This window comes from Diprion similis, chromosome 9, assembly GCF_021155765.1.
Source record: "Diprion similis isolate iyDipSimi1 chromosome 9, iyDipSimi1.1, whole genome shotgun sequence".
Classification (NCBI taxonomy): Eukaryota; Metazoa; Arthropoda; class Insecta; order Hymenoptera; family Diprionidae; genus Diprion; species Diprion similis.
In genome coordinates, this window is record NC_060113.1 from 3,404,440 (window position 1) to 3,428,946 (window position 24,507).

Here is a 24,507-nt window from a genome sequence, read left to right on the forward strand (position 1 = left end):
GATCTTCACTAGGTTTATATGATAATATATCTCAGCGTACCTGAAATGTTCAAACACGGTTTCTTGATTTTAGGACGTTTCATAGCCTACAGCACTTGATATATATTTATACATCTTACTTTGTAATTATGTATAAAAAAATTCGTCTATAAATTAACTCTCACTAATGAGACAAAACGAATTGTCTAATTCTTCCATTCCTTGGAAAGTTTTTTTTTTTTTTTTTTTTTTTTTTTTTTAATCCCCCAATTCATATAATTCGTTCCGAGTTTTTATTTTCAAATCGTCTTATTATAATCCAGTTATTTAATCGTCTATATCCTGTATATATAAAATCTGGTCTAGACCTGGTTTTTTTCTTCCTTTCATGTAGATCGTTAAAGCTTATCTAAATCTGTGTCGACGTGAATTGAACAATCTTTTCTTTTTTACGCTAACTGTATTATGTCTGATTAAGGTTAGTTACCACCAGCCCAGTAGCTTGGACTGTAACCTCCTGGTTTAGCTTGAGCCTTGTTCTGGGAACTTGCATTTGAACGCTGTCCCGTGGTGCTGCCGCTATCTTGATGTAAGGGCTGATGCAGCTGATGCGGCATTGTGGGAATAAACAAATGCGGGGCTCCGTAACCACCTGGTAAAGCAGCACTCTGACTTCCAGCTAACCCAAATGGAGGGGGAGTGGCCGAATGGAACGTCTGTTTATCGTATGACTGAAAAAACAATCGACTTATTCTCCTGACACCCTGAAACAAGATGCGGTTGGTTCGTTGATTGTCTTTCAACGTAGACTTACATTGACCTTGTTCAGTGCGACGTGACTCTTCCCATACATCGTTGCACTGATCTCAGTGGCGGAAGATCCTCCGGAGTTGGTATTTCCAGTGGATGTCCCAGTCTTGCCAGTTTGTGTACCTGTGTAACCGCTGCTGGCACCTTTATACTCGCCAGCTGGTCCAGCGCTTGCCAATGCATCATAACTAGCACCACCACCGTAACCAGAACCGTAACTACCTGGTTTTGCACTATATGCGCCGCTATTGGTGCCTGCATTTCCAGCTGCAGCAATCTGCTATAACCGAGTAAAATCGCATGTTAAAAATGCACAAAACGGTAGTCTATCAGAGGTAATTAGGTAATTACAACACAAGAAGGATAAAGAAAAAACCCATACAATACGAGTTCGCAATACTCACTGGGTAAATGGCTGGCGTTCCATACTGAAAACTTCCAGGCATCATACCACCACCATATGCAAAATATGCGTATCCAGGTGGTAACGTTGGGTTCATCATCGGTTGCTGATGCTGCGTAGCAGTCTTGAAATGTAAATATTCAAATTTAATACCAGAAGAGTGGAGAAGTAAATACATAATTCGGTTAGGGTATGAAGAAAACGTACCTGTTGAGACATAGTTGAGGGAACTGGCGACGCGTTGCTATCATTTCTAGCAAACCTGGCATCGCTAATACTGGTATAGGCCCCTTGTACACCCTGAACACCCTGAACTCCTTGGACGCCGGTCAACGCATCCCCGCGTCCTCCTCCGAGACTCGTTGCTGGGCCAGTCGTCTGATAGCCCAGAGCCGCGTCATAGTAACCAGTAGTGGACTGCACGTTAGTCAGGGAGGCCAAACACAAAACTACATGCATACACTGTGTACTCCAGATACGAGGAGACTAACTAAAACTAGGGTTTATGCCAACTAAATTAGGACCAATGATGACGTCTAGCCGTCTTTCTACTAATAATCTGGGCTCTACTGGATGGATGAATACTATTTGAAAATTGAGCCATGCCATGATTCCGCCAAAGAATAGGGTTGATAGATTGGCTTTGCATCAAAGAATTAATCATAGGCATAAGAATTGAACACTGGAATGAAATAAATAATTAACGAATCAATCGCCAGGCAGTGGTATAAAATGAAATGAAATGAAATGATATGAAACATATTGGCTTGAAGTCAATGTGGAAAAAGGTTGCTTCTTAAACTGTACAAAACTGTAAAATTTAGGAATAAAAAATATTCATGTAGATTTATTTTAAAACTGATGGTTCACTTAGATATACGAAGATCAGATTACTAGAAAAAAGATTCACAACTTAAGCATAGCAGTTCTACAAGATGACAATATTGATCAAATTAATGGGCAATGGAATGTAGAAAAAAAATCCCATCTACTATCGATTACTTATTTTTTTCACCTAACTCAGCGTAGTGTGAACTTGAATCAACATGTTTATACCAATCATACGGTGTCATTTATTGGTTGCCGGATACCTTACCCTTGAACCAGAGAGGCTTGCTTATGTGGGCCTCAGGTAAGGTTGGCTGTGTAAGTTGCATTTATGTTCAGCAACCGATAAAGGACCCCGCATATTGATGATACAGGTTTTCAATTCACTCTTTATAACACTGCAGGTTCAAAATTAGATATTTGGTTATTATTACTCAAGGCAGCCCCCAGAAACTAGAATAATAAACTTCCTGGTGCCACATTAAGATATATACCAAATAATTTTTACCAAATAAAAATAAGAGCGAGCAACTACCAAGCACCAAGTTAATAGTAACTATTGTCATTCTTCAATAATTTGAATAAGTATAATCATTATCCTTGATGTATCTAATATTGAATAAAACTTCAGTTCTCAATCGAAAGCATTAAATATAAAAATTATAACATTCAGCAATTGCAACATTACAAGTGCTGGTTCTTGTCCTTCTGGCACATCTCTAAAGTAAATATAGTTGCAAGTTTTATCAGTCAATCATTCGTATTAAGGGGTTTTGAGCACGAAGCATATTTTACTGTTTTTACTTTACACACTTTGAGTGAAAGTACGACATGACAAGCGTGTTGTAAATCCTTGTATTATTTATAAACTGTCTAGCACTATTCCAAAATGAATAAGTATCGCAGACCAACATAATTCCTTTTCCAAATGATCGTGGATTACCGAACGTTTCGATACTCGACGACAGGACAGTGATATTTAAATGACAGAAACTTTATTCTGCACAAATTATATACTTCCTAACATTTCTATGTATTTTTGCACGTAAAATGCTCAAACTTGTAGTTTAACATGCACGATGACTGAAGTATTTCCAATATGTTGGAATGTGAATCATAAGATTCTATATTACATTAATGTATGTCACTAATTTATCCAACGTTTAGGATAGGTATTATTCTCTAACTTCATAGTGTTGATGCTGTACTCAAAACTCCGTAAAGTATTTAGATAAGTTACTATAAGAAATAATCAGATCAAGCAAATCGAAAATACACTATTTCAAGTTTCGAAACTCGAAGTCAAGGATCACAGTCTTGCATAGACATCGTGAAAATAAATACACATCTAATCGCTTGTAGATGTAGATGAACTATTTGAAATATGTAAAAACCATTAACAAGCGTGTCAAAATGGTATGGATATAGAAATGACAATATTGGGACAGGTTGAGCACTTAGATAAATAGAGAAAAAGTACAATTTCCCTGTATACTAAAAAAAGGTAGAAATTTGCATTTGCACTGACCATATGTGGTATTCTCTGCTGCATCAGCTGCAAATCTTCGTAGCTGTACATTGGCTGTTGGAACGCTGCATACGGAACACCTTGTCCCATGATATACTGATGACTGAGAATTGGTGCCATGCTTCCAGCAGCACTACCACCTGTCATACTGCCAGCCCCACTGCCACTGCCAGTCACGACTCCACTCGACGTGCTCTTTGGTACAGCTGTCACAAAATTACATTCGATTTCGCATTATTAGAATACTAAAATCTTACTCGAGGTCTGAACCAATTTTCGAAAGTCGGGCGTGGTAAAGTTACCGTTTGAACTGGTTGCTTTTGCTTGCGAACTATTTGCTGTAGTCGGAAGACCCAAAGCTGGCGCACTTGTCGTGGCAAGTGAATTACTGGACGTTGTCGCACTGCCATCGTATTGCGAATCCTTATTTGTACCACTATTGAGTTTGTGATTGTGAGTCCCAGTCTGTGGTTGGCTACCATAACTGCTATACGCACTGGCGTAAACCTATAAACAGTAAGAACAGAGGTAAAAGTAAACTTGCGCAGAGGCATGTTTCAAACATTTTCAAATTTAAGAAATTCTTCGAACTATACCAATAACTAAATCGTAATTTATGAGCATTAGTTGTCACGGATTCATTACAATGAAATAAAAGTAAAATGAATCGTGCTTGCAATTGAGTGAAGTAACATTTTAGATGTTTCAACGCCAATTACCGATTGCGTTGCACTTTGATAGCCGCTAGACGCTTGAGTAATTGGTGAAGTAAAGTTAGCTCCAGAATTCTGATAAGCCTGTGGGGTAGATTGGAATGAAGAGGAGCCTTGATAACCAGTTGCTTGGTAACCCGAGTTGCTGTTAGCCGCAGTATTAGTGGCTACAGATTGCGGCTGATACTGAGACGTTGTTGCAGGTACATAACCACTTGCTGGCTGAAATACCTAAAATTAACATAGAAAAAAAAAAACATCTTTACATTACTAGGCACACCTGGAAAAATATTCCGACAGTTGAATGCAGGAATGTGAATTAAAATGAAAAAAAACTCAACAAATTCCAAATTCACAGCAATGAAACCACTCTAGTTCTACACTAGTATTAATATAGTTACCTGATTAGTCGTATTTTGGCTATAGGTTGATGCTGCAGACGCGACAGCAGCTGGGGAAGTTTGATTGAAAGTGGAGGCATTATTTTGGGAATAAGAGGATGACGTGTTGTAACCAGAGACCTGGGTGACTGCTGCGGTAGCTGAGTAACTGCTACTGTTACTAGCAGATTGTGCAGGGAATGATGATTGGGTCGATTGCGTACTAGTTGAGTATGCATTGTAGCTGTTTGGTGTCGCATTGGATGGCTGATAAGCTGTCTTCTGTGATTGATAGGCGGCAGTTGTTCCATATCCAGGTGTGTTCCCTGGAGATACCTGGGAGGAGAAGTCCTGCTTGGTAATATCCAGAGAAGGAGCACTATTGCCACTACGAGCGACAAAACCGCTTTGCGAACTTAGAGAGTGGTCACTAGACACTGGCAAGCTATCATTGCTTGACAACTGAAATCAGGGACAGGGAAACAAGGTTACAACAGGTCACAGGGAAGTTATCAAAGCAGCAAATTAGCTTTCTCTCTTTTGCTCAGGATGCATGCGCAATACATATAAATCTGACATGGTTAATGAGAAAAAACATACATTAAACTGTTCGTGACATCTATGCACTCACCATTTGCGATGTAGCGTTATACTGATTAGTATTTGTCTGGCTGGTCTCAATATCCAGAGTGTTTGAAGCGTTTGTAGGATTGGTGACATTTGTCAATGGAGTAACGTCTATCCCAGGTGTAGCTGAATTTGCCGCACTGTATTTCTCGGTCGCAGAGCCATCCAAAGATCCGGCATCAGTGCCAAATTCCAATGCTCCAAACTGAACGTCGAGAAATCCAATACCACTGTTCACAGCATCGCCAGGCATTTCAACCGCGCTTGACGGGATCTTTGAAGGAGGGGGTACTCGAGGTCGCTGCTTTGGTTGCCTCTGGGGCTGAAAAGCAGATACAAATTGATCAAGAATCTATAAATATGCGCAAATAAGTTTTTCGATTGTTCATAGAAATGCGACGTTGTCAATTACTGAATAGGTCATAAATTTTACCTGATTGTTCATCGTTGACGAGAACGCGCCTTGATTGGCTGCCTTCAAGTTTTCACTCGTTTGTTGAGTAAGCTGAGTGAAATACTGACTCTGGGCAGCTGTAAGAACTCCTCCGGTCGAGACGTGAGGTTGTTGAGGTAATTGCATCGTTGGCATATTCAACATCGACTGTGTCTGCTGCTGTTGCTGAGAGACCATGGATTGTTGCTGCTGCTGTAACTGCTGTTGATGTTGCTGCATGGAAGTATCTGACAACTTGGGCAGTTCCTAATTAAAAGTTCCCATTAACGAATTAAACCTACAGCAGCGGATTCTAGATTAAAATATAGTTTCCTGAGGTTTGTGTCCCTTACATCTTGTTGCAATGGAGATAGTTTAACAGTTTGAGCCGACTGTAGGGGTTGAACTTCTTGGTGCTTTGGATCTTCTGCGCCAGGTGTAGGTTCAGGCAAACCGCCACTCGGAGTAAAAACTTTAGTGTCTGCTAGAGAGCCAGTATATTCTTCGTTATCCCAATCCTCAGTGGGTTCGAGATTATTCCAAGCATCTATGTGCATGAAAGCTTATTCTTACTACACAGTGTTCAGCCGAGGTGACGTGAAAAATTTCAAATATTACTACTCAATGCTAAGCACATAGTTTTCCAAGTTACATTATTTGATAATCACTTATAGATGATGGAAGTTTATAAAATGTTTTAATTAAATGATAGTGATACTTCATTTTGTTTCAATGAGTAAAAATCATTTGAAAAAATTTGACTAGTTTTCAAGAAAAATGTAAAATCCAGGATATTTTTGAGAGACTATTCGACGAAGTAATAAATTCAAGAATATACCTGGAACTTGAAGGAATGTTGAACACTGATAAGATAAAAGTTTTCTTATGCTTGATTGAGGTTTCATCAATTGATATTCAAACTGCTAAATATATAAAGGTTAAATAAAGTCTTACCCATCTTGGGCTCCTGAACTGTCTGTTGCTGTTCTTCACTGCCAGTCCAAGTGTCAATGGGACGACTAAAGCTGTGCCCCGGTGCACCTGAGCCATTATCACCTCGATTGGCAAAAGTACGGGGTCCAAGACCCCTACCACCTCCTCGACCACCACGTCCTGACCGACCAGGTGCGCCTCTGCCGCGTCTGTTTCCGCTGTACCCACCCTCACGGCTACTATCTTCCATGTTTCGTTCATTCTCTTTGTTCTCTCGTCCACGCCCTATGACAAGCAACAAAATCGTTGATGATTAAACAATCTAATGGTATTATCATCCATCAATTTATACTAATGAGTAATTCTTACAGCCACGATTGTCATGGTTTGCTCCGCGTCCTCGCAAACGTGGAGGCCCACCGCCTCGTTGGTTACGTCTCTCTTCCCAATCTCCACCGTCGTCCTGGCCACCTGATTGATCAGCATTCTGCTTTGAGCCTCCCGGTTGACGGGTCTTCTTCTTTTTCACTTCCCATTCCTGCGTGACACCCTCAAGCAGATTATTGACAGCACGATCCAAATCACCGTCACAATCATGCAGAGCTAGCACCACTTCGTCCTCGGAACGGCGTGTCATATCCATCACTTGCTTTATGCGCTCTTTTAGTGTCGGATCCTCCCCGCCAGCCATCCGAGTGTCAATGATTTGTGCGTGTCGCATCTGGTCCGTATTAGGCTGCACCAACAGAAAAAAAAAACACGCCATTTCAGAACTGGATTAATTAGATGATTTTTAACATCACTGTGCGCACTTAATACATAAAAGAGTAGTTGACGCTGTTACTAGCGATTTGATCAATTCATCCTGTGCAACAAGCGGTAAACTTTACAGGAGATAAGTACTGTGGTTAACAATAAAAAAAAAAATTCCGGAGAACATATTCGCCAAAAGTTATATTATAATTATAACTCATCTATAGACATGTGCATATCAGGCATCGATCTATGATTATGTACCTGAAATCCCGATCTATTAGGTTTGTGTCGAAAACTCAAGTCACTGCTAACCCTACGATTCAGCAATTAATTGTTGAAGAGTAAATGTTACCTGGATAACTATTTAACATTATGAAATGGTGAAAATATGGTTGAAAGTTGCATTGATCTATATTATAGCTGTGTATTACTCAAACTCTTTTCAATCGATTATAATAAAAATAAAGTAATTATTAATTACAGCTTTTCCTATTGTTTCATGAGAAAGTATATGATATTTGTGCCATCTACCTGTGCTTTGTCGTGTTTGGCTGTGTCTGTGGACTTGGAGTGATGATGGTCAGACTTGCTGTGTTGCTGTGATGACTTGTTCTTATTGGCGCCTCTCCCTCCGGAGGGCACCGACGATTTGTTGCTTGAACTCATTGCCAACTAAAACCTCGTTCACCTATGTCACTCACCTATCACACTATGTACAGTCACTATTTACAATCTGAAACCACAAACACATAATTTATATTATTGAAAGACATTGCAATACATTCTCAATGTTTCTTTATTGTTAATTAAAATTTATTAACACAAATTAATTTCATTATTGCAAATAAATTGAAACTTATAGTTCAATGTTGTGTCCTGGATTAAAAAAAAAAATCCTAGTTCATAGCACGGAACATCCAATGGATGGAAAATTAAAAATTTCAAGTTGTTTGGATGAAAATTTTCCTTATTACAAAAGTGGAAAGTTGTATTCTGATTCATGCATTCTCCCTTTTGATCAATTTCATGCGCACTTATTACCATGTTTGAATGATGAACTAACAATGAAATATTTGAATGTCAGATATTCAAATTCCAAACTGGAAACTAGAAAATTGTTTCCAAGCTACTATCGTGAAAACAATTCGTTCAAGGAAATTTGAGAGCACAAGAAAAATGTATGATAATAATATTTCAGCTTCAAATTTTACTAGATTGAAATGATATGGTCCAGATTTATTATATGTTGTCATAAAGATGAAGCATTGATATGTTTACAGATTCAGTAAAAAATATAGGTCTATGTTAAAATTGTGTACCAAAATTCTACAAGCAATGTTTGCATATGTGCGCAGTTTAATTTTGTTTTAAAATCCCAACTTTTCTCATACTGTTATGGAATTCTCGAGTTCCCTGCGAAATCGAAACCTCTGCGATTTCCAGGTTCCGCAGGTTGTTAAGACTCCTTGCAAATGAATATTAACGACGCTTTATTATCTCTTTGGGCTAATTATAATGTTGTGATTCAGAACTATTTCCTGCGTAGAAAGAACCCTGCAACACGTTTGACGAGCAGTAGTGTCTGACGTTTAGAATTTATCGATAATATCATAACATCTATGTAAAGGAGTTGAAAGATAGCAAACATGCTCACGTTACTACAAGTGTGACGTGCTATGTTTACATTGCTCATAATTGAACTATCGAGAAATAGTTTTCTAAATCTCAAGAGCCACCGACACACTGGTTGATCTGTGGACATGTCAAGCTTGGCTTAACCACTTATCTAAAAACGAAATATGAAATGCTATAGTTGTTGCACAGTCGGTTGGTTATTTTACCTTAATGAATGCAATATATCTAAAAAGATGGAAATTTAGAGTGTATAAATTACTATGTCCAGATACAGGAGGTTGACTCTACGGCTACGACGATGCTGAGTATCTTGGAAGGTTTGAAAGTAAAAAAAGCACGAAGAAGTGAAATGCGTTCATCGAGTGTCTTGGAACGTGAAATTGGGGGCTATAGGTGTAAATAATTTTCATGGAAAATGGTGAAGTGAAGAATGGTGAAAAAGGAGATTTTTTGACGTGTGGCAACGCTGGGGCGATCCCCGGATGCACACAAAAGAAACTTGCACGATTTACTGTTGTTGGTACGGGGGTTGGAAAAAAATGTTTAAAAAAATCGATACCATCGTGTAGAAAGGGGCCTCGGAAGGATCCGTTACGATATACGTGCCGAATTGATAGAAATAAGTGGTAATTTTATCCAACCATGTGGACGAGAGACGCCATTTCCCAGACAAGGCTTGTCAACCCATCATCTCGCTCGACCATCAATACCCGAAGACCTGATGAAAAAACCGTCGAAAAGAGGGCAGAAATATACCCGTGAAATGCACAACTTTCACGTCTCTACGTTCCCTACCTTTATACTATCACAAATTGTCTTAATTCTCGTAGGCGGCGGGCGAATATCACGAAAAAACAACGATTTTTACCGTACCTGGTTAGTGCGCTCAAAACGCAGCTCGGTCACGTGACCCCGGGCTCCCCCCTTCAAAGCTCATTAACCCCCCGGCGACGCGACCATCGAAACATCGAAACATCGATGCGCGCGCCGCGTGCCGGCTTATTTGTCAAATTGTTCTGCGGGAACGGCAACACCGGCAACAATTTGCAAATTCGAAATTTGATATTATCAAACCGTTTCAGAATTCTGCGACATCTGACAAATACTTACATGTATCCGAATCGACGTAGCTGCTGTTGTATTTTCTATTAATGGCCGACATACCTGAATTGCGGCGACAATTAATATCGACAGACAGACAGTATGCATATATTTTTGAAAACGATTAAAATTCAAGAATTCTTTCGTAACTCACAGCGTTGCTCAGAAATTTGACTATATCGAGAAGGCTGCTGAAGTCGTAAAATTCAATGGAAAAAAAAAAAATCTGAAAACTCTAGAAAAAGCATAGACATCGCGTATCGACGACCGAATTTTTTTTCGCAGCCACGGAGGAATGTTTTTCTCCGATTCAAACTTGAAATTCTTACGGCATTTGAAATTACGTAATTGCGGATATTGCCGGCGCTTAGATTCGATATACGTTACGCAACGTTTGTTTGGCTTGAACTAGGTAGCTTTAGTTTGAACTTAACCTCTTTACCAGTCAAGCATCCTTTCGAGCGAGGTTACCGAGGATACGTTGGATAGTTGGTCGGGTTCGTCGGGTTACTATAAGCCTGCAAATAACCGCATCAAAATGCCGAAGATGCCATGGCACCCCGCTTCCGGAACTGGAATAGTAACGGCTGAAAATGCGAAAAAAGTTATCAGACTCGCACGGTACGGCTGTACAAACAGACCTTTCTTCCACATCGTTGTTACGGAGGTGAGAATGATGTTTCATAGGTTAACCCACGCGCTAATCTGAGAATCTGATTATCAATGTGTTTATAATTGCTTTGTCTTACCAAAAGATCAACTTTTATTCCATCGACAAGCGGATGAACCTTGGTAGAAAAATTTTGTACTTTTCATTCGACAAATTCCTAATCTTCATCTGTCTCTCGTCTCGCACCTAATAACTTTAACCTTGACATTTACAGTCGTTTAAAGAGGTTCGTGCACCGCCGATCGAGCAAGTGGGAACTTTCGACGAGGTCGTAAACGAAAAGAATGAAAAACTGGTCTCCCTCAACTTTGAAAGGATACAATACTGGATTGCTAATGGAGCCCAAATGTCAAAACCTGTGGCAGAATTACTTGGCCTTAGTGGATTCTTCCCAATTCATCCGAGATCCTACATGCTGGCTTGGAGAAATAGGCAAACTGCAGATGCCGAGGCTGCAGCCGCGACTGCTACTGCTGCTGAATCTGCGAAGCAAGAAACCAAGGCGAAGGATTCTTGATAGATTAATTTTAGCATTACTTTATAGGGACTTTATATTCTGTAGGTGATAAAAATTGTGCTAATAAACATGATATACATGAATAGAATACTTGTTTGTAGAATCTTTAAGATTGTTACCATAATCCTGATTCAGTTTTAACATTAATCATGTACCTGCAATGGTTCATTCGGATTTCTATTAAAGAAAGGATATCCATTTTACTGGCCTTATAGTGCATTATCTTTGGTATTATCACCCTTCATTATTCATTTTCTTTCTGAAATGTCCTGCTAACTGAAAAATAAAATCAAATTGTGTAAATATTTCACTTGTCAGTCAACCAAAGAATAATAAATAAGAGAGTAAATATTGTACCAGAAAAAATGACAAATAAAAATAATTCCCCAGGTGAGGCTCGAACTCACAACCCCGGCATTGCTCACGAACACTGTCTTATAAGTACCGTGCGCTAACCAATTGCGCCACTGGGGATTGTGCGTGTTAACCACTTACCAAACCATTTAAAGCTATGATAGTCATTCCACGATAAAGACGCATGTACTTTAGGTATAAACTGAACTCATACACGCAAACTCATGTCGAACGATCCGAAACATATCGGGGCACATGAGTCGGTAATATAACCGCGATATATAACATGTCAAGAATATATATATATATATGTATATTATGTATGCATCATTCTATTCACATGAGAGGTATACATAGGTATAGTAAATGCGTTCTAACGTCTAAAATGTAAAATATGTAGCAAAACTATCTAATACACGTGAAAAAAGTGAATAAATTCAAATAATATTCGCGCGAGTCGCGGACGTTCGATTATTGACCTGAATATTCTTTGAAAAATGTTGAGTAAATGGTTATTGAATTCTGTATCACACAGTTTCAAGTATTACGAATCCAGAAAGAATTATCTTGATTGCAAATCATTGCACCAAATTGTTTTCCGCCTGAAAATTTCTACTGATAATTGTTTACCGGCTGTTTTTATTCGCATATAATGTTTGAACTAATAATAAAATTTCCGGAAAGAGATGCGTAACTATTGACCAAGTTATGAGTACAACTGTGTGCCATGATTTAAATGCTAAAAAGACATTTTGAAGTGCCTCGTATTGAGAATGAATCAACATTAATAATTTCGTAAGCATCTCCGCCCTCGATGAAAATTCAACATTGGATTGAAACGGCATCGCTCTTACCAGTATTAAGCGGAAGGTCGCCCTTGTGTAAAATAAGCAATATAATATAATAATTATAATAAGACACCGTTGTTGAATGTGTGTATAATATTTACTGGAATAAAGCAGAGAGAGTAAAGAAAATATATATCTATGCTCGAAACTCCAAACAAGGGCATAACAGCACTGTATGTAAACTTATATGCGTGTAGCTACGATGTCGTCCGTATATGACGAAAGATTCTTATAACAATTTACGTCAGTCAAGTCCAGACTAGCGACAGTCTCTCCCTCGTCATCGCACCGTTATTCACTCCTTTTTAAATGAATGAAACCGTATTACATGCTAAAATGCAATAGAGTGCAAAATACCTTTTGTACTTGCAAGCACATGTTATTGAATCAAATTCCCCTCTGCAGATGCGTCTGGATTTTGGCTTCACCCTGGTAAGTGCCTGATGATCGGAACCATTGACGAATTAGGCTAACGGTTCTATTCCGAAGACTGGAATTCAAAACCGTTGTAAAGATTGACGATGGCCCTGATGACTGTTGATGAAATAGGATTGCAATCAATACAGTTTCGTAATATCTATAAGTGATATTTGATCATTTGTTGTTTAAATATGTTCGAACGTCACTATGCGTATCAGGCGGAAAAGGAGAAAATTTGGAGGTCAGAAACATTTTAGATCGGATCTATATACCTACCTGCAAACTATATCCGTTGTTCATTGTATCAACGCACGATCTACCAATTACACGTCAAATTATAGACTAAATGGCACCTTTCCTAGAGTGATTACACAGGTGCAGGCATTGACAGTATAATACCTCATAATTATATAATATATTAATTATATTATATTATATTATATCATAATTACCCCAGGTCAAGTCTGCACCCTGCACGTCAAGCTACAAAACTGGATTATGTCTAAATGAAGGTGAATTTTTTTTTTACCGCAGAATTCGATATGCAGAGTTCAAAGTAACGGTAAACAGGATTTAAAATAGTTGATCGCGTTAATGGAATAAATTTTATAGCATGTTACTGTATAATCAATATAAAATTACTGTTATCGGATCTTACAATTTTTTACTACCACAGGAGCAACAGGCTGACGTAATTTGAAACCTTTGACATTTCTGCATCTGCGAAAAATTAACTTTAGCGAACTGCAGTTTCGTAACGATTGTTCCTGAAGCAAAGTTATGTTTGACTTTTTTGTTCCAATAATGCCAATTTGGTGGCAATAATTCCTTTTTACGACCGATGTAACGTACATTTTTATTTTTTAATTACGTTGTACTTTGGCCCTAGCCTTGGATTATTTGTAGAATTTTCCATTGTACAGAAAAATGCAAGGTTGATTAAAATCGGATCACTCGCCTTTGTATTAAGTTGTTATAAACCCTCACACCTTACGTGTTTATTATTATTACAGATTATTGTATTTCGTGATGTATTATTGTCTCGTATCAAGTGGTCCTGAATTACCGGGTAGCAAAATTTAATTTTAAATATTTTCTCAAACCAACGACAAAACATATGCAGTTTCCGCTAAAACAGAACTTCAGTAAACAGTATTTTGTAACTACATACACATCAGTCATTTACAAGACGGTGGCAGAGAATTCAGCATATTTGCAACAGTTGCGTGAAAGTGAATCAAGTTACTTCGAGGACAGAGAACTTCTGGGAAAAAAAAAAAAAAATTTCCTCCAACTTTGTATTGGCATTAGAAGCAAAGTAGAAATACTGCAAAAAAATTATCGAATAAGGAATCGAAACAAAGGCTTAATAAAGTTTCTTCTTACAGATCGAAAAATTCAGAAGGTCGAGCTAATTTTTTCAATTACATACATATACGCTGCTATCAACGTTTCTGCTGAGAATACCACTGCAGGCACTTTATAATAATGGTGTTGAAGGACAGATTACGCGCTTGCACGTTTAGAACATTTTTAATTGCACACTCGCATTTGCCTCGCGCCCAATTTTTGTTGCAGCGTGTGAATCCGGAGCGTGAGCAGCAGCTCCTGATCTCTGTTGAAAATGCCACGCTTTACCGTTAGAAATGTCACTTTCATTAAGTTACACTAATGAAAGAGAGCGTTTTGTCATATCATGTGCGGTGGCATTGAAATCCCCAAAGTTGGATACTGTCCTTGCCATAGATTCAAAAATGCGCGTTAATATAATTTCAAAGTGCTAATAGTGCAGACAAAGTAGATACATCAAGAAGAAAGAATCTTCCTGCGTGAATTATACTAATAAATAACAACGTACAAAATATTTTACACCTATTAGATATTAAGGTGATCCTTAAAAAGATCATTTTCGAATTTTGACCGACTCGCCTGCCAAATCACTTCCAGATTATTCGAAAATAATTCTTTCATTTTTTCAGTTTTTTATCTCAACTTCAACGTGTGCTCCAAGGAGGGTGAATTCCATTCAACCCTTTCAAGGGCATTTGATCTCGATAAAACTCGCTACTCGAGAGTTCTCGAGGTCGCTGATTACGAATCTGAACTTGAAATTACAAAATTCAAAATGGTGGATCCAGTGTCTTTCGGGGTTTTGGTCCATCATATTGGATCCGTCACTTTAAATTTTCAAATTTTGAGTTCAGATTCGTAATCAGCGACTCAAAAAACTTTCCTACCACAAATTTCATCTAAATCCGTTTGGTACATTTGATGTGGAAATCCACCCCCTTTGGGGCACGGGTTAGAGTTAAGATATGGACCTGAAAAAATTCGGGAACTAATTTTAAATTATCTGGAGCCGATTTAAATTTTTTAAGGACCACCCTATTAGATATATAATATACATGTATACCTATGTTAGGTATAAATAATCGTGACGTTGTGAGAATGATAAATTTCCGTTAATTTATTTCCTAGGCGTTTATTATCATACGATAAATCATTTTTACTCCCATACAAATCAGGTGATAATTAGACATCATGCCCCGATAAAAAGGACAAAATATCAAACAGAAGTAAACAATTAATGTCTATCTTGAAAAAAAACAACGGATTGACGTGCAAGTAAAAAAAGTCATATAATCTATCATGCTGAAATTTTTTTTTCTTTCTTCTCATATGACGGAAATCATTAAAAATACATTACGATATCAAAATATCTTTACATTGCGTATCTGAATTGTCGAAGGTTGCCTTGACAGCACCTGTGACCGGTAATAATTATGCATAATCATTGAGAGAGGGGTAAATTTTATACAAAGTATTCTCCATTAGTTCATCATCCGTATGTGAACTTATGATAATTATCCGATTTATTCATGAAACAAGTGTGTTTTTTTCCGTATTAGAAGATCAATCTGCGCTTAGAACGACGACACGTATAAATAATATTACTTCCTAGACAAACAGAGTGCAAGAAAAACGGTGCACCAATTGACCTCAGAGCTAGGGAGAAGGAAGCGGAAGATCTGCATTTCAGATGTCGGACTTGAAACGGAGTAAAGTTCTCTAGCTTATTTCGTTTATCGTTAGTCCTTAAGAGTCGTCGCAGCCGAGCGGAGGTTCAGCTGTCGCCTAATGATAGCCAACCGCTGTTACACGTGGTTTCGGAGTTGCCTATCGCCAGGCTAAGCCGCGAACATCCGTTTGAATTATATTGGCGCGGTGAAACTGCACAACTTCATAATTATTTTCTTATACGAAATGCGATTTTTTTTCAACTGTTAAAACGCGCGTCACACTGTGAGTAATACCGACCGAATATATAAATCATGTGCTAAAGTTCAAGCCCTCAACCAAACGATTCGTATTACGATATTTATTAATTATTTATTTACTAAACAATTATCACATTATTTTACCAGTGGGCGGAACTGAGCCTGGTACATTGCACATTATTTATAAATCGTTTGTAAAACAGAAGAATTATTGCCCAAGTGACATAATTTCTTTCTCATTCACCAACAGTTTTCACGTGCACGTTAGTTTGACAATGGTTGTTAGCGATATAACGTACCAGAGAAGTTGCGAACTATAAAACTGTCGGAAAACACTAATTGACACTTATACTGACTTAGTGATTTCCCAATTCGAACATTGTGCGCAAGTAAAATGGTTAAATTTTAAGCAGCCAAAATAAGACTAAGCATATATGATTCTAAAACAACATCGTTACGTTAAAAATTCGTTAAAAATTCGTGCGTTTAAATTAAAGCCAGTCGTTTAAAGACCAAAAACACGTGCCGGCGTGAAATATTTCTATGAAATTGCGCGGGAAGCAAAACTGTCGAAAATTCATGGTGAAATTTAATTTAATATTAATAGTGACAAGTAAGTTCTAAAAAATGTTAGGTAGTGAGAAGTTATTTTTCTTAGCCTGTTTATTTACGCTCAATCACGGTGACACGATCGGATCCAATCAATATGTATCTGAAATACCGCAATACGCGGAAAATTTAGTACCAGACGCTGGTGCACCAAATTTCCCGGTCATTCGTTTGAACTTGGGATATGTAAGAGGTCAATGGTTGACCTCTGCACGTGGTAGAAGATTCGCGGCATACAAGGGAATACCTTACGCCCAATCACCACTGGGGAATCTCCGTTTCGAAGTAATTGTTGTTTTCATTTGCCGCACCAGCTGACGTCCGTCGATCAGTATAACGTGAGTAAAACGTAAAATTCTCACTTTCAGCCACCGCAAGAAAAGAAGCCTTGGCAAGGTATTCGGAACGCTTTTAACCACGGACCTCAATGCCCTCAACTACTCTATCTAGTGAACAAAATCGTTGGCAACGAGGACTGTCTCTATATGAATGTCTACGTACCCCAGGTGAGTTGTAAAGACTGCAGCATGGTTACATTCCACTCAATTCACAAATATTTTTTCTACTATCACGTTCACATTTGTGTCCGGTTATAGATATGTGTATATAAAGAGGTACAGTTGTGTGTGCCTGCGGTGGATGTGAGCGAAAAAGGCCCATTATTACAATCACAGTTATTCCAGGTTGGTCGATTATGTTGATGTCAGACTTGATAATAATGTCATAAACGTTTGTTTCTGATAAGGAATCCAATTATTTAACTTGAATGATAATATCAACTTCTATAAATAAAATAATCTCATTGATCAAAGATTACCGACCAACGATTTTACAAAGTCGATGATGACATTGACCTACCACTCGAAAATCCATGTTGAGCGTGAAAAGAAACAGGTATTTACCTTGAGAGCGTTCAGTTCAAATTAAAAATGTATTAAGGAATCGATGTATATGCATGATGACTTGACGGGTCGTTAAACCTGTGTTATTAATTATTTCAATAATGGAGTATAAAATATGGTCTCTATTATTTTCTTTCGTGCGTGTAAATGTGTTTATACCAGTGCTGTACCGCGATGCATACGTATAACACCTGAACGATTAGCTTTCCCATGAGATTTAATTATGGAAATTATTGTATATGTTAATAAGTGTTGCGTCAGTTTGCCCATGTTTAAAGTATACAGCATCGCTTCGCCTTGATGGTGTTCGCAATTTTAAAAGTGAATATAAAAATTATTGTAAACAAAAAATATTCCATCAGGAAGCAATCATTTTTTTCCTCTCTTCTCTCTCTAAACATTTCAAACGTTGTTGACTCAAAATCGATGAGGAGTTAATTTATAGTTACAACGAGTTAAGCAATAGCGTTAGGGTCGAAGTACCAAATCATTTCAATGATTTATACATTGCGGAAACTCTGCAGTTACGCGTGCGTGTATTCAATTACAATATTATAGTGGCAGTTGTTTTCAAGAAAATCTCTTACTTATCAGATTTCTCTTGGCCTAAGCGCACAGTATATTTATTTTGAACAACACGGAAAAACTCGCGTCATGGCACACTTTTCATCGCCCACTCAGAACATTGAAAATATTTATCGAAACTTAAAACATCCACAACGGTCAACTTATGTATGTGTAATTTGTTTGCTTTCCTCGTTCATACGCGCTCGAGCATATTCAATGTCAACTGACCGTAAAGGCTTGACTAACAATATATTTCAACTGAGCTGAGGTATGCGGAGATAATTAATCACATTCTCCTCAAACACTATTCTACAATTACGTTAAGAAATTCAGTATATAACAAGACCTGAGAGTCTGCTTAAGACTTCTTCAAATCATCGTTATACGTACAAATAGTTGCATTTACAACAGATGCACCCCTCGATACGCGTATTATTTATCTCGATACATAAAGATGATGCGATTTATGCATATATAATGCACCTGAAACGAAGAACAATGACATTGAGTAACCGTGCAATGTTAGGAACACTCCGTTTCGTCCAGATGTATTTGTCTCCTCTTATTCAACATTATTTCTTTTTAAATATCCTCTCCTCTTCCAGGCAAACGGAAGCCACGAGCCAAGAAATTCCAACGACCAACTGCTGCCGGTGATTTTCTTCATCCATGGTGGGGCGTGGGTTCTCGGAGCCGGGGACATGGATGACTACCTCTATGGTCCGGACATAATAATGGATGAAGACGTGATTCTTGTGACGATAAATTACCGCCTCGGAGCCTTGGGTTTTCTGTATCTACAGGACACGATTCCGGGGAACATGGGAATGAAGGATCAGTCGATGGCGCTTAAATTAATACAAAAAAACGCAAGGTCCTTCGGCGGAGATCCGAACCGAATCGTTATCATGGGAGAAAGCGCTGGCGGTGCTTCTGCCGAACTTCATTCACTGAATCCAGAATCGAGGAAGATCATGTTTGGCGCAATTGCTCAGAGTGGTTCGGCCCTTGCTCCTTGGGCCTGGACCAGACCCGACGTCCTGAATGTCAGAGCCCGTCGTTTGGCCGCGCTTTTGAGATGTCCAACCAACGTGCAGCCTGGTGATATCCTTGAATGTCTGAAGAGAGCCCATCCCGCAGAAATCGTTCGCTATCAGATCTTCACCGATTGGGTGAGTGGTCCGCACCATGGTATAATTATAATAGGCTTAATAGCCTCAACATCATGATTGGAAGAACAGGTTGTGCTCAAGTGCAGCTAAAAATTATACGTAAACCTGTTTTTCCGTTGTGACCGTCAAGAGTTCGCTGACTCGTCTTTGACTGACAAAAAAATCTTATTCATCTTTCAACCCTTATTTATGGACGGTTCAATTATGTTTCATAATAATGCCTGACCTTGTACAATTTACTTTACGCAATCTGAATTTATTTCAATGCCAACCCCCGCCGATTTCAGTCGATTCTGCAAATTCCCATCGGAATCTCTTTCACGCCAACCGCTGAGCCGAAAGGAACGCCAAATATATTTCTCGACGACTGTCCAAGGAACCTTTTGATTCGGCTTCAAGACTCCCATCCGAAGGTACCCTATTTGACAGGATACAACACTGTGGAGGGTCAATTGTTCAGCAAAATAGGTGGTACGGTAATTGATATCGTATAGAGACGGTCCTCGCAATTTTTTTTTTTTTTTCTTTCATTTTACATGTCCCGGCGTTTATTAAAACAGATTTCTAATTTTACAGTTGGCCTGATCGATTCTGTCCTACAATCAATTGTCAGAAGACTAACAGGTCTTCCTAAAGAACCGATGACCGTCGCGTATCTCAGGACGAAACCCATCCTCAAACAGCCGACACCGAAAATTATCGATAACGTTTTAGGTGATTGGCAGTTCAAAGGTCCGATCATAGACTCGGCTCGATATCACTATTCGGGCGGATCCAACGTCTTCCTTTACCATTTCTCGTACAGCGGAAGGAATAACTTCGTCAAACTCTTCTGGGACAGCAGCCAAGGTGTGCAATTGGCCATTTGCATTATACGGTTCACTTGAAAAGTGTTTTTCACAATTGAACCGTAAAAACAGGCGATTTTGGGCAGCTCCTGAAAGTAGAAAAAACACGCTATATCTCAATTATTAGTGACGTACGCGTTGGGAAATAGTGAACCATTTCCCCACTGGTGGGGAAACATTTTTCCACAGTTTAACGCAGATAGATACGCACAGAAACTGTGCCAAAAACAGTATAGAAAACAGTGACAGAATCAGTTTTCTTTCCGCTTCTTTACGGTTCTTGGAATACTTTTTGTACGTTTTTAATCGCGTTTAACGGTAACTTTAGTAGAGTCCGCTCGTGCGGCTAACTTCACACTCACTCAGAATCATCACTTTTCCCCACTCATTGCTCGGCATACTATTTCCCCGTGTCCGCTTGTGTTGTTTGGATTTTTTTCCATTCTTACACCACGAGATTATCTCAAATGAATAAAATCACGGCAGATTAATTCGTATTAGAATTCCACGGTTTGGCCAACTGTTATTTCAGCGCATAAACTAAACACTGGTAACGTAAGCGCGAGATATTTAACTTGTCACGTTATCAACTTTAAGCAATAAAGGTGGCGTTTAGACCCACAAATTCATTTGAGAAGCTAAATTTCTTGATCCGCGGAAACGGGTTGTTGAAGTGAATGAGCTGGATTCAATATACAGTATTTAATAATGAACAAAGATCATGCAATGAAGTGAAACCGAGCGTTAATTCATCGCCTAAATTTTTATATTGACCCAAAAAATGACGCAATTTTCCAGAAATAATAACTTCGAACTAATAATATCGCTTCCCTTGAACTAATTGCATGAGCGTTAACTTGAAGCCTACATCTATAATCCGTATATTCATGGGCGATTCTTACATGATTCTTACAACACGTTTACAGCGCCAACGCACATGGACGAGCTGACTTATTTGTTCAAGGGACGTGGATTGTTCGGAAAGCTGCCCATATTGGAGAACGCGTCACCGGAAGCGGCGGTTTCCCAGCGTCTATTGCGAATGTGGACTAACTTTGCTAAAACTGGGTAATTGTCAAGGTCGTTTAGCAGTGTGACGAGATCTAATAATGTCGACGATCGAAGGATCACTGATTTAATTATTTTTACAGTAACCCAACACCGGGGAACAGCACCGGAGTCGACATTTACTGGCCCTCGAGGCCGTCGAAGCTGCTTCTCATCGGGGCAGACTTGAAGATACGAGATTCTCCACTTCAAACGAGTTGGAGCAGTTTTCTCGACCAGCAATGCTTCCAGTAAGTCTACAATCCGTTGGTGAAAAATGTTTATGCTAAGAAACTGTGAACCATACGCTTTGATAAATAATATTCAATAAATAAGCTACGGTTATGCGACACGGACGTCTTCAGTAATTACAACTATAAGTGTGCGTGCCTTGTGAATTACGATATCCGCTAAATAAGATTGTCAAGATCTTGCTCAACGTATGTATACTATATACCACGCGCATTTGAGTACTTAGCCATGTGTACCTAAATCCTCAAGTACTGTTATATCAATAAGTAATTTAAAATTATTAGGTAAATATAATTCCGAAAAAACGGTTACGAATCCAACTGTGTTAAATGATCGTAAATACTGCGATATAATTTATTGAAAATTTTATAATACGAATATACGTATGTCATATAGATATGCTATACGTAAAATAATATTTATAGTCATCGTCCAGATAATTACAATATAATTATCATAATAACCAATACACTTATGTACATACTACGATGCGATGCCAAATTTAATTTAAAAATATCTAACAATTTACGAACGCGTTACGTTGCTCTGTTATATGTGTACATACTTAATTCGTGTACTTCTCTGCGTATAATAAGCTGCGTAAATAAATAATGTACATACAACGTATGTGTTACCCATAAGAGTTTAAATAAATGTATATCGCATGGGCGAAAAATGCAAATACATATATTATTTCAATACAAAAATATTAACAGAATATCTTCATTTCGCCTGACCATTTATGTACAATGACCAGTGAGTTTAGATTAATGCCTGAATTGGAACCTTGATCGCTTCGCATTATTTATTGCCATCGTTTACGTATGATAGACAGAATATAGCACAGAGCAAGGCCTGGGCTTTATTATACATTTCACAGGCATTTATTAATGTACTAGACATTTGACCACATGCAAAGGCTAACGGCCGAACTGATATTAACCTTGAAATTCACACAGAGTGACGCAGAATGTCTCGCACCTTGCGAATTATTCGGCAATTATTGTATCATACAATCACGCACTGACCACATCGATATTCCCGCAAGGCCGCAACGCGTTGTTTCTATACATCAGCTAATTGCAGATCGCCAAAATGAATCCATTCGTTTTTTTTTTTGTACACTATAGTGTACAATCTTGATTTTCGATTTCTACGATTTTCTCCGGATATACTACATATTAAATAACTCAGGCATATGAATTATTGGTCAAATTTGATGAAAAATCGATTACCGCTATTTATTTTGTAGAATTATTCTAACATTGCGAAAAAAACGCAAATTTTGAAGGAAAAAAACTCAGTTTCTGAAACCAGTGTGAAACATGTCTAAAATATCTCAAAACCGTCCAAAAAGTATTTCTTTACTTAAATAACGGCATTTTGAGTTTATTTTTTCATTTTAAAGTGAACGGCTTAAAGTAACCTAGCTTGCATGTACTACGTATGTATGAACAGGCCAAAGGATAGGCGGTTTTATTTCTTTTATCCCGTTTTTGCTTTTTATGCTCTTCGATGTTTGCAGGCTGCGGAAATGCATAAGATTTTGAACTCTGTCTGATTAGCATATAACATCGAATCACGCGCAAATGTGTAATTTTTTTTATACGTCGGGACTTTGGTTCCTGAAAATCTTGATTTACGTATCTACGTACTCTTACAATTTATGAGTATAACACCTGGCGTATCACGTTTGCCAGGACAGAGCAGCGGCAATTTATTCGAACAAGTTGATCGATTACTGTATAAAAAAAAAACTAAAAAACCTTGAAACTCCCAAGGACATAATCACGGAGGAAATGAATTAAGATCAGAAGTTTATTCAAAATATTCATATAATATTATGCAATTTATTTATTCAATTACAAAAATTGAGAACCTGAATTTTTCAAAATTGCCACCTCACGAGCTATTTTATGGTGTAAAAAAAATTCCTTGAAACCCTTTTAAGAATGGAGTGAGTGTCAGACTTGAAGGGATATAATTTTCATAGAGCGTAACTGATTGTGAGTGAGTTCGCAATAAAGCTCGAGGTGTAATTTTCACAGGTGCAATTTAAAAAAAAATTACTATTATACTTTAATTTGTTTCCAATTTATTATCAATGTACCGGCTAGCAGTCTACTGCAATCGACTGCAAGCAAGGCAATCGACTTCTGAACTTGTAAAAACGTGTGAAGGCCACGCCGATGCAAAACTACTTGTCTCCAAATTGCTTTATGACTTGGAACACTCACGATGCGAAATCCATTACATGCATGATCAATTTTGCTTCTAGTTCCGTGTAAATATCTATAGATATGTATAAACGTAGGCAGTATAAAGTTACAAGTTTATAGCCACGCTATAATGATGTGCGAAATTCGTGTTAATTACGAGCTGGTTCATCGTCTCCTTGATTAATAGGTGAGGAAGGTATCTGACAATGTTTAAGAAGTTACCTCGGCAAACTGCCAATTATAGCATACACCTCTTGAACGCTGATCGTTGTTACTTTCGATGCATACACCGTAGCTATTTCGGGGTCACAAGTATTCGCTGTTTTCTTTTCGAAAAATTATTCGAGCCTCGCAAGAAATCGGGGACAAGGAAAATGTGTCAATTGAGAGTCAGAGGGAGCGTCAAGTGACGTTTGCATTACGTCAATTCATAAATTACGCGGATCATTTGTAATCTGTTGTTTGAATACGGTGTAAAAAAAATAAATACAAACCGTTGCCTTATACCTTTCAAGTACCCACATAAGGTACGATATATCTATCAAAATATGGAATTTTAATCATTTAAATAAATGGCCCCTAAGTGCAAACACAACACGTATAAGTGAAAACTTTGAATGTTTTTTTGATCGATACCTAAAACTGTCTTCCAAGTGAATTGATGAGCAATTTTTTCGC

The 24,507-nt window shown here is 38.2% G+C and overlaps 3 protein-coding genes and 1 non-coding gene across 10 annotated transcripts; 2 read left to right on the plus strand and 2 right to left on the minus strand.

The window, feature by feature from the left end:
• Positions 1 to 240: 240 nt before the first annotated feature.
• On the minus strand, positions 241 to 9,973 carry LOC124410456 (protein lingerer-like). Of its 7 annotated transcripts, XM_046888840.1 has the most exons (16): positions 9,821 to 9,907; positions 9,585 to 9,743; positions 7,922 to 8,123; positions 7,004 to 7,370; positions 6,656 to 6,919; positions 6,055 to 6,248; positions 5,702 to 5,968; positions 5,273 to 5,590; positions 4,663 to 5,103; positions 4,268 to 4,492; positions 3,851 to 4,055; positions 3,549 to 3,754; positions 1,400 to 1,609; positions 1,194 to 1,316; positions 794 to 1,069; positions 241 to 710 (listed from the first exon to the last, which is right to left on the minus strand). In XM_046888840.1, exons 3-16 carry the CDS (start codon positions 8,054 to 8,056, stop codon positions 459 to 461), a joined length of 3,483 nt encoding a protein of 1,160 aa, XP_046744796.1. In that variant the 5' UTR covers positions 8,057 to 8,123; positions 9,585 to 9,743; positions 9,821 to 9,907; the 3' UTR covers positions 241 to 458. The 7 variants fall into 7 exon arrangements, with proteins under 7 accessions (XP_046744796.1, XP_046744794.1, XP_046744795.1 ...); XM_046888838.1 differs by lacking the exon at positions 9,585 to 9,743 and having other exon boundaries at positions 9,899 to 9,973; XM_046888839.1 differs by lacking the exon at positions 9,585 to 9,743 and having other exon boundaries at positions 9,821 to 9,950.
• Positions 9,974 to 10,430: 457 nt separating this feature from the next.
• Positions 10,431 to 11,397, plus strand: LOC124410463 (probable 28S ribosomal protein S16, mitochondrial). Its single transcript, XM_046888854.1, has 2 exons — positions 10,431 to 10,793; positions 11,011 to 11,397. Exons 1-2 carry the CDS (start codon positions 10,665 to 10,667, stop codon positions 11,311 to 11,313), a joined length of 432 nt encoding a protein of 143 aa, XP_046744810.1. The 5' UTR covers positions 10,431 to 10,664; the 3' UTR covers positions 11,314 to 11,397.
• A 298-nt stretch (positions 11,398 to 11,695) lies between these two features.
• Trnai-uau lies at positions 11,696 to 11,787 on the minus strand. Its single transcript is given in 2 exon segments — positions 11,696 to 11,731; positions 11,750 to 11,787. It is a non-coding gene; the product is annotated as a tRNA-Ile (tRNA).
• A 4,989-nt stretch (positions 11,788 to 16,776) lies between these two features.
• Positions 16,777 to 21,724, plus strand: LOC124410459 (juvenile hormone esterase-like). The gene is made up of 7 exons (XM_046888847.1): positions 16,777 to 17,107; positions 17,191 to 17,328; positions 18,897 to 19,463; positions 19,751 to 19,934; positions 20,040 to 20,312; positions 21,238 to 21,379; positions 21,463 to 21,724. The coding sequence occupies exons 1-7, from the start codon at positions 16,841 to 16,843 to the stop codon at positions 21,611 to 21,613; spliced, it is 1,722 nt and encodes a 573-aa protein (XP_046744803.1). The 5' UTR covers positions 16,777 to 16,840; the 3' UTR covers positions 21,614 to 21,724.
• Positions 21,725 to 24,507: the final 2,783 nt, after the last annotated feature.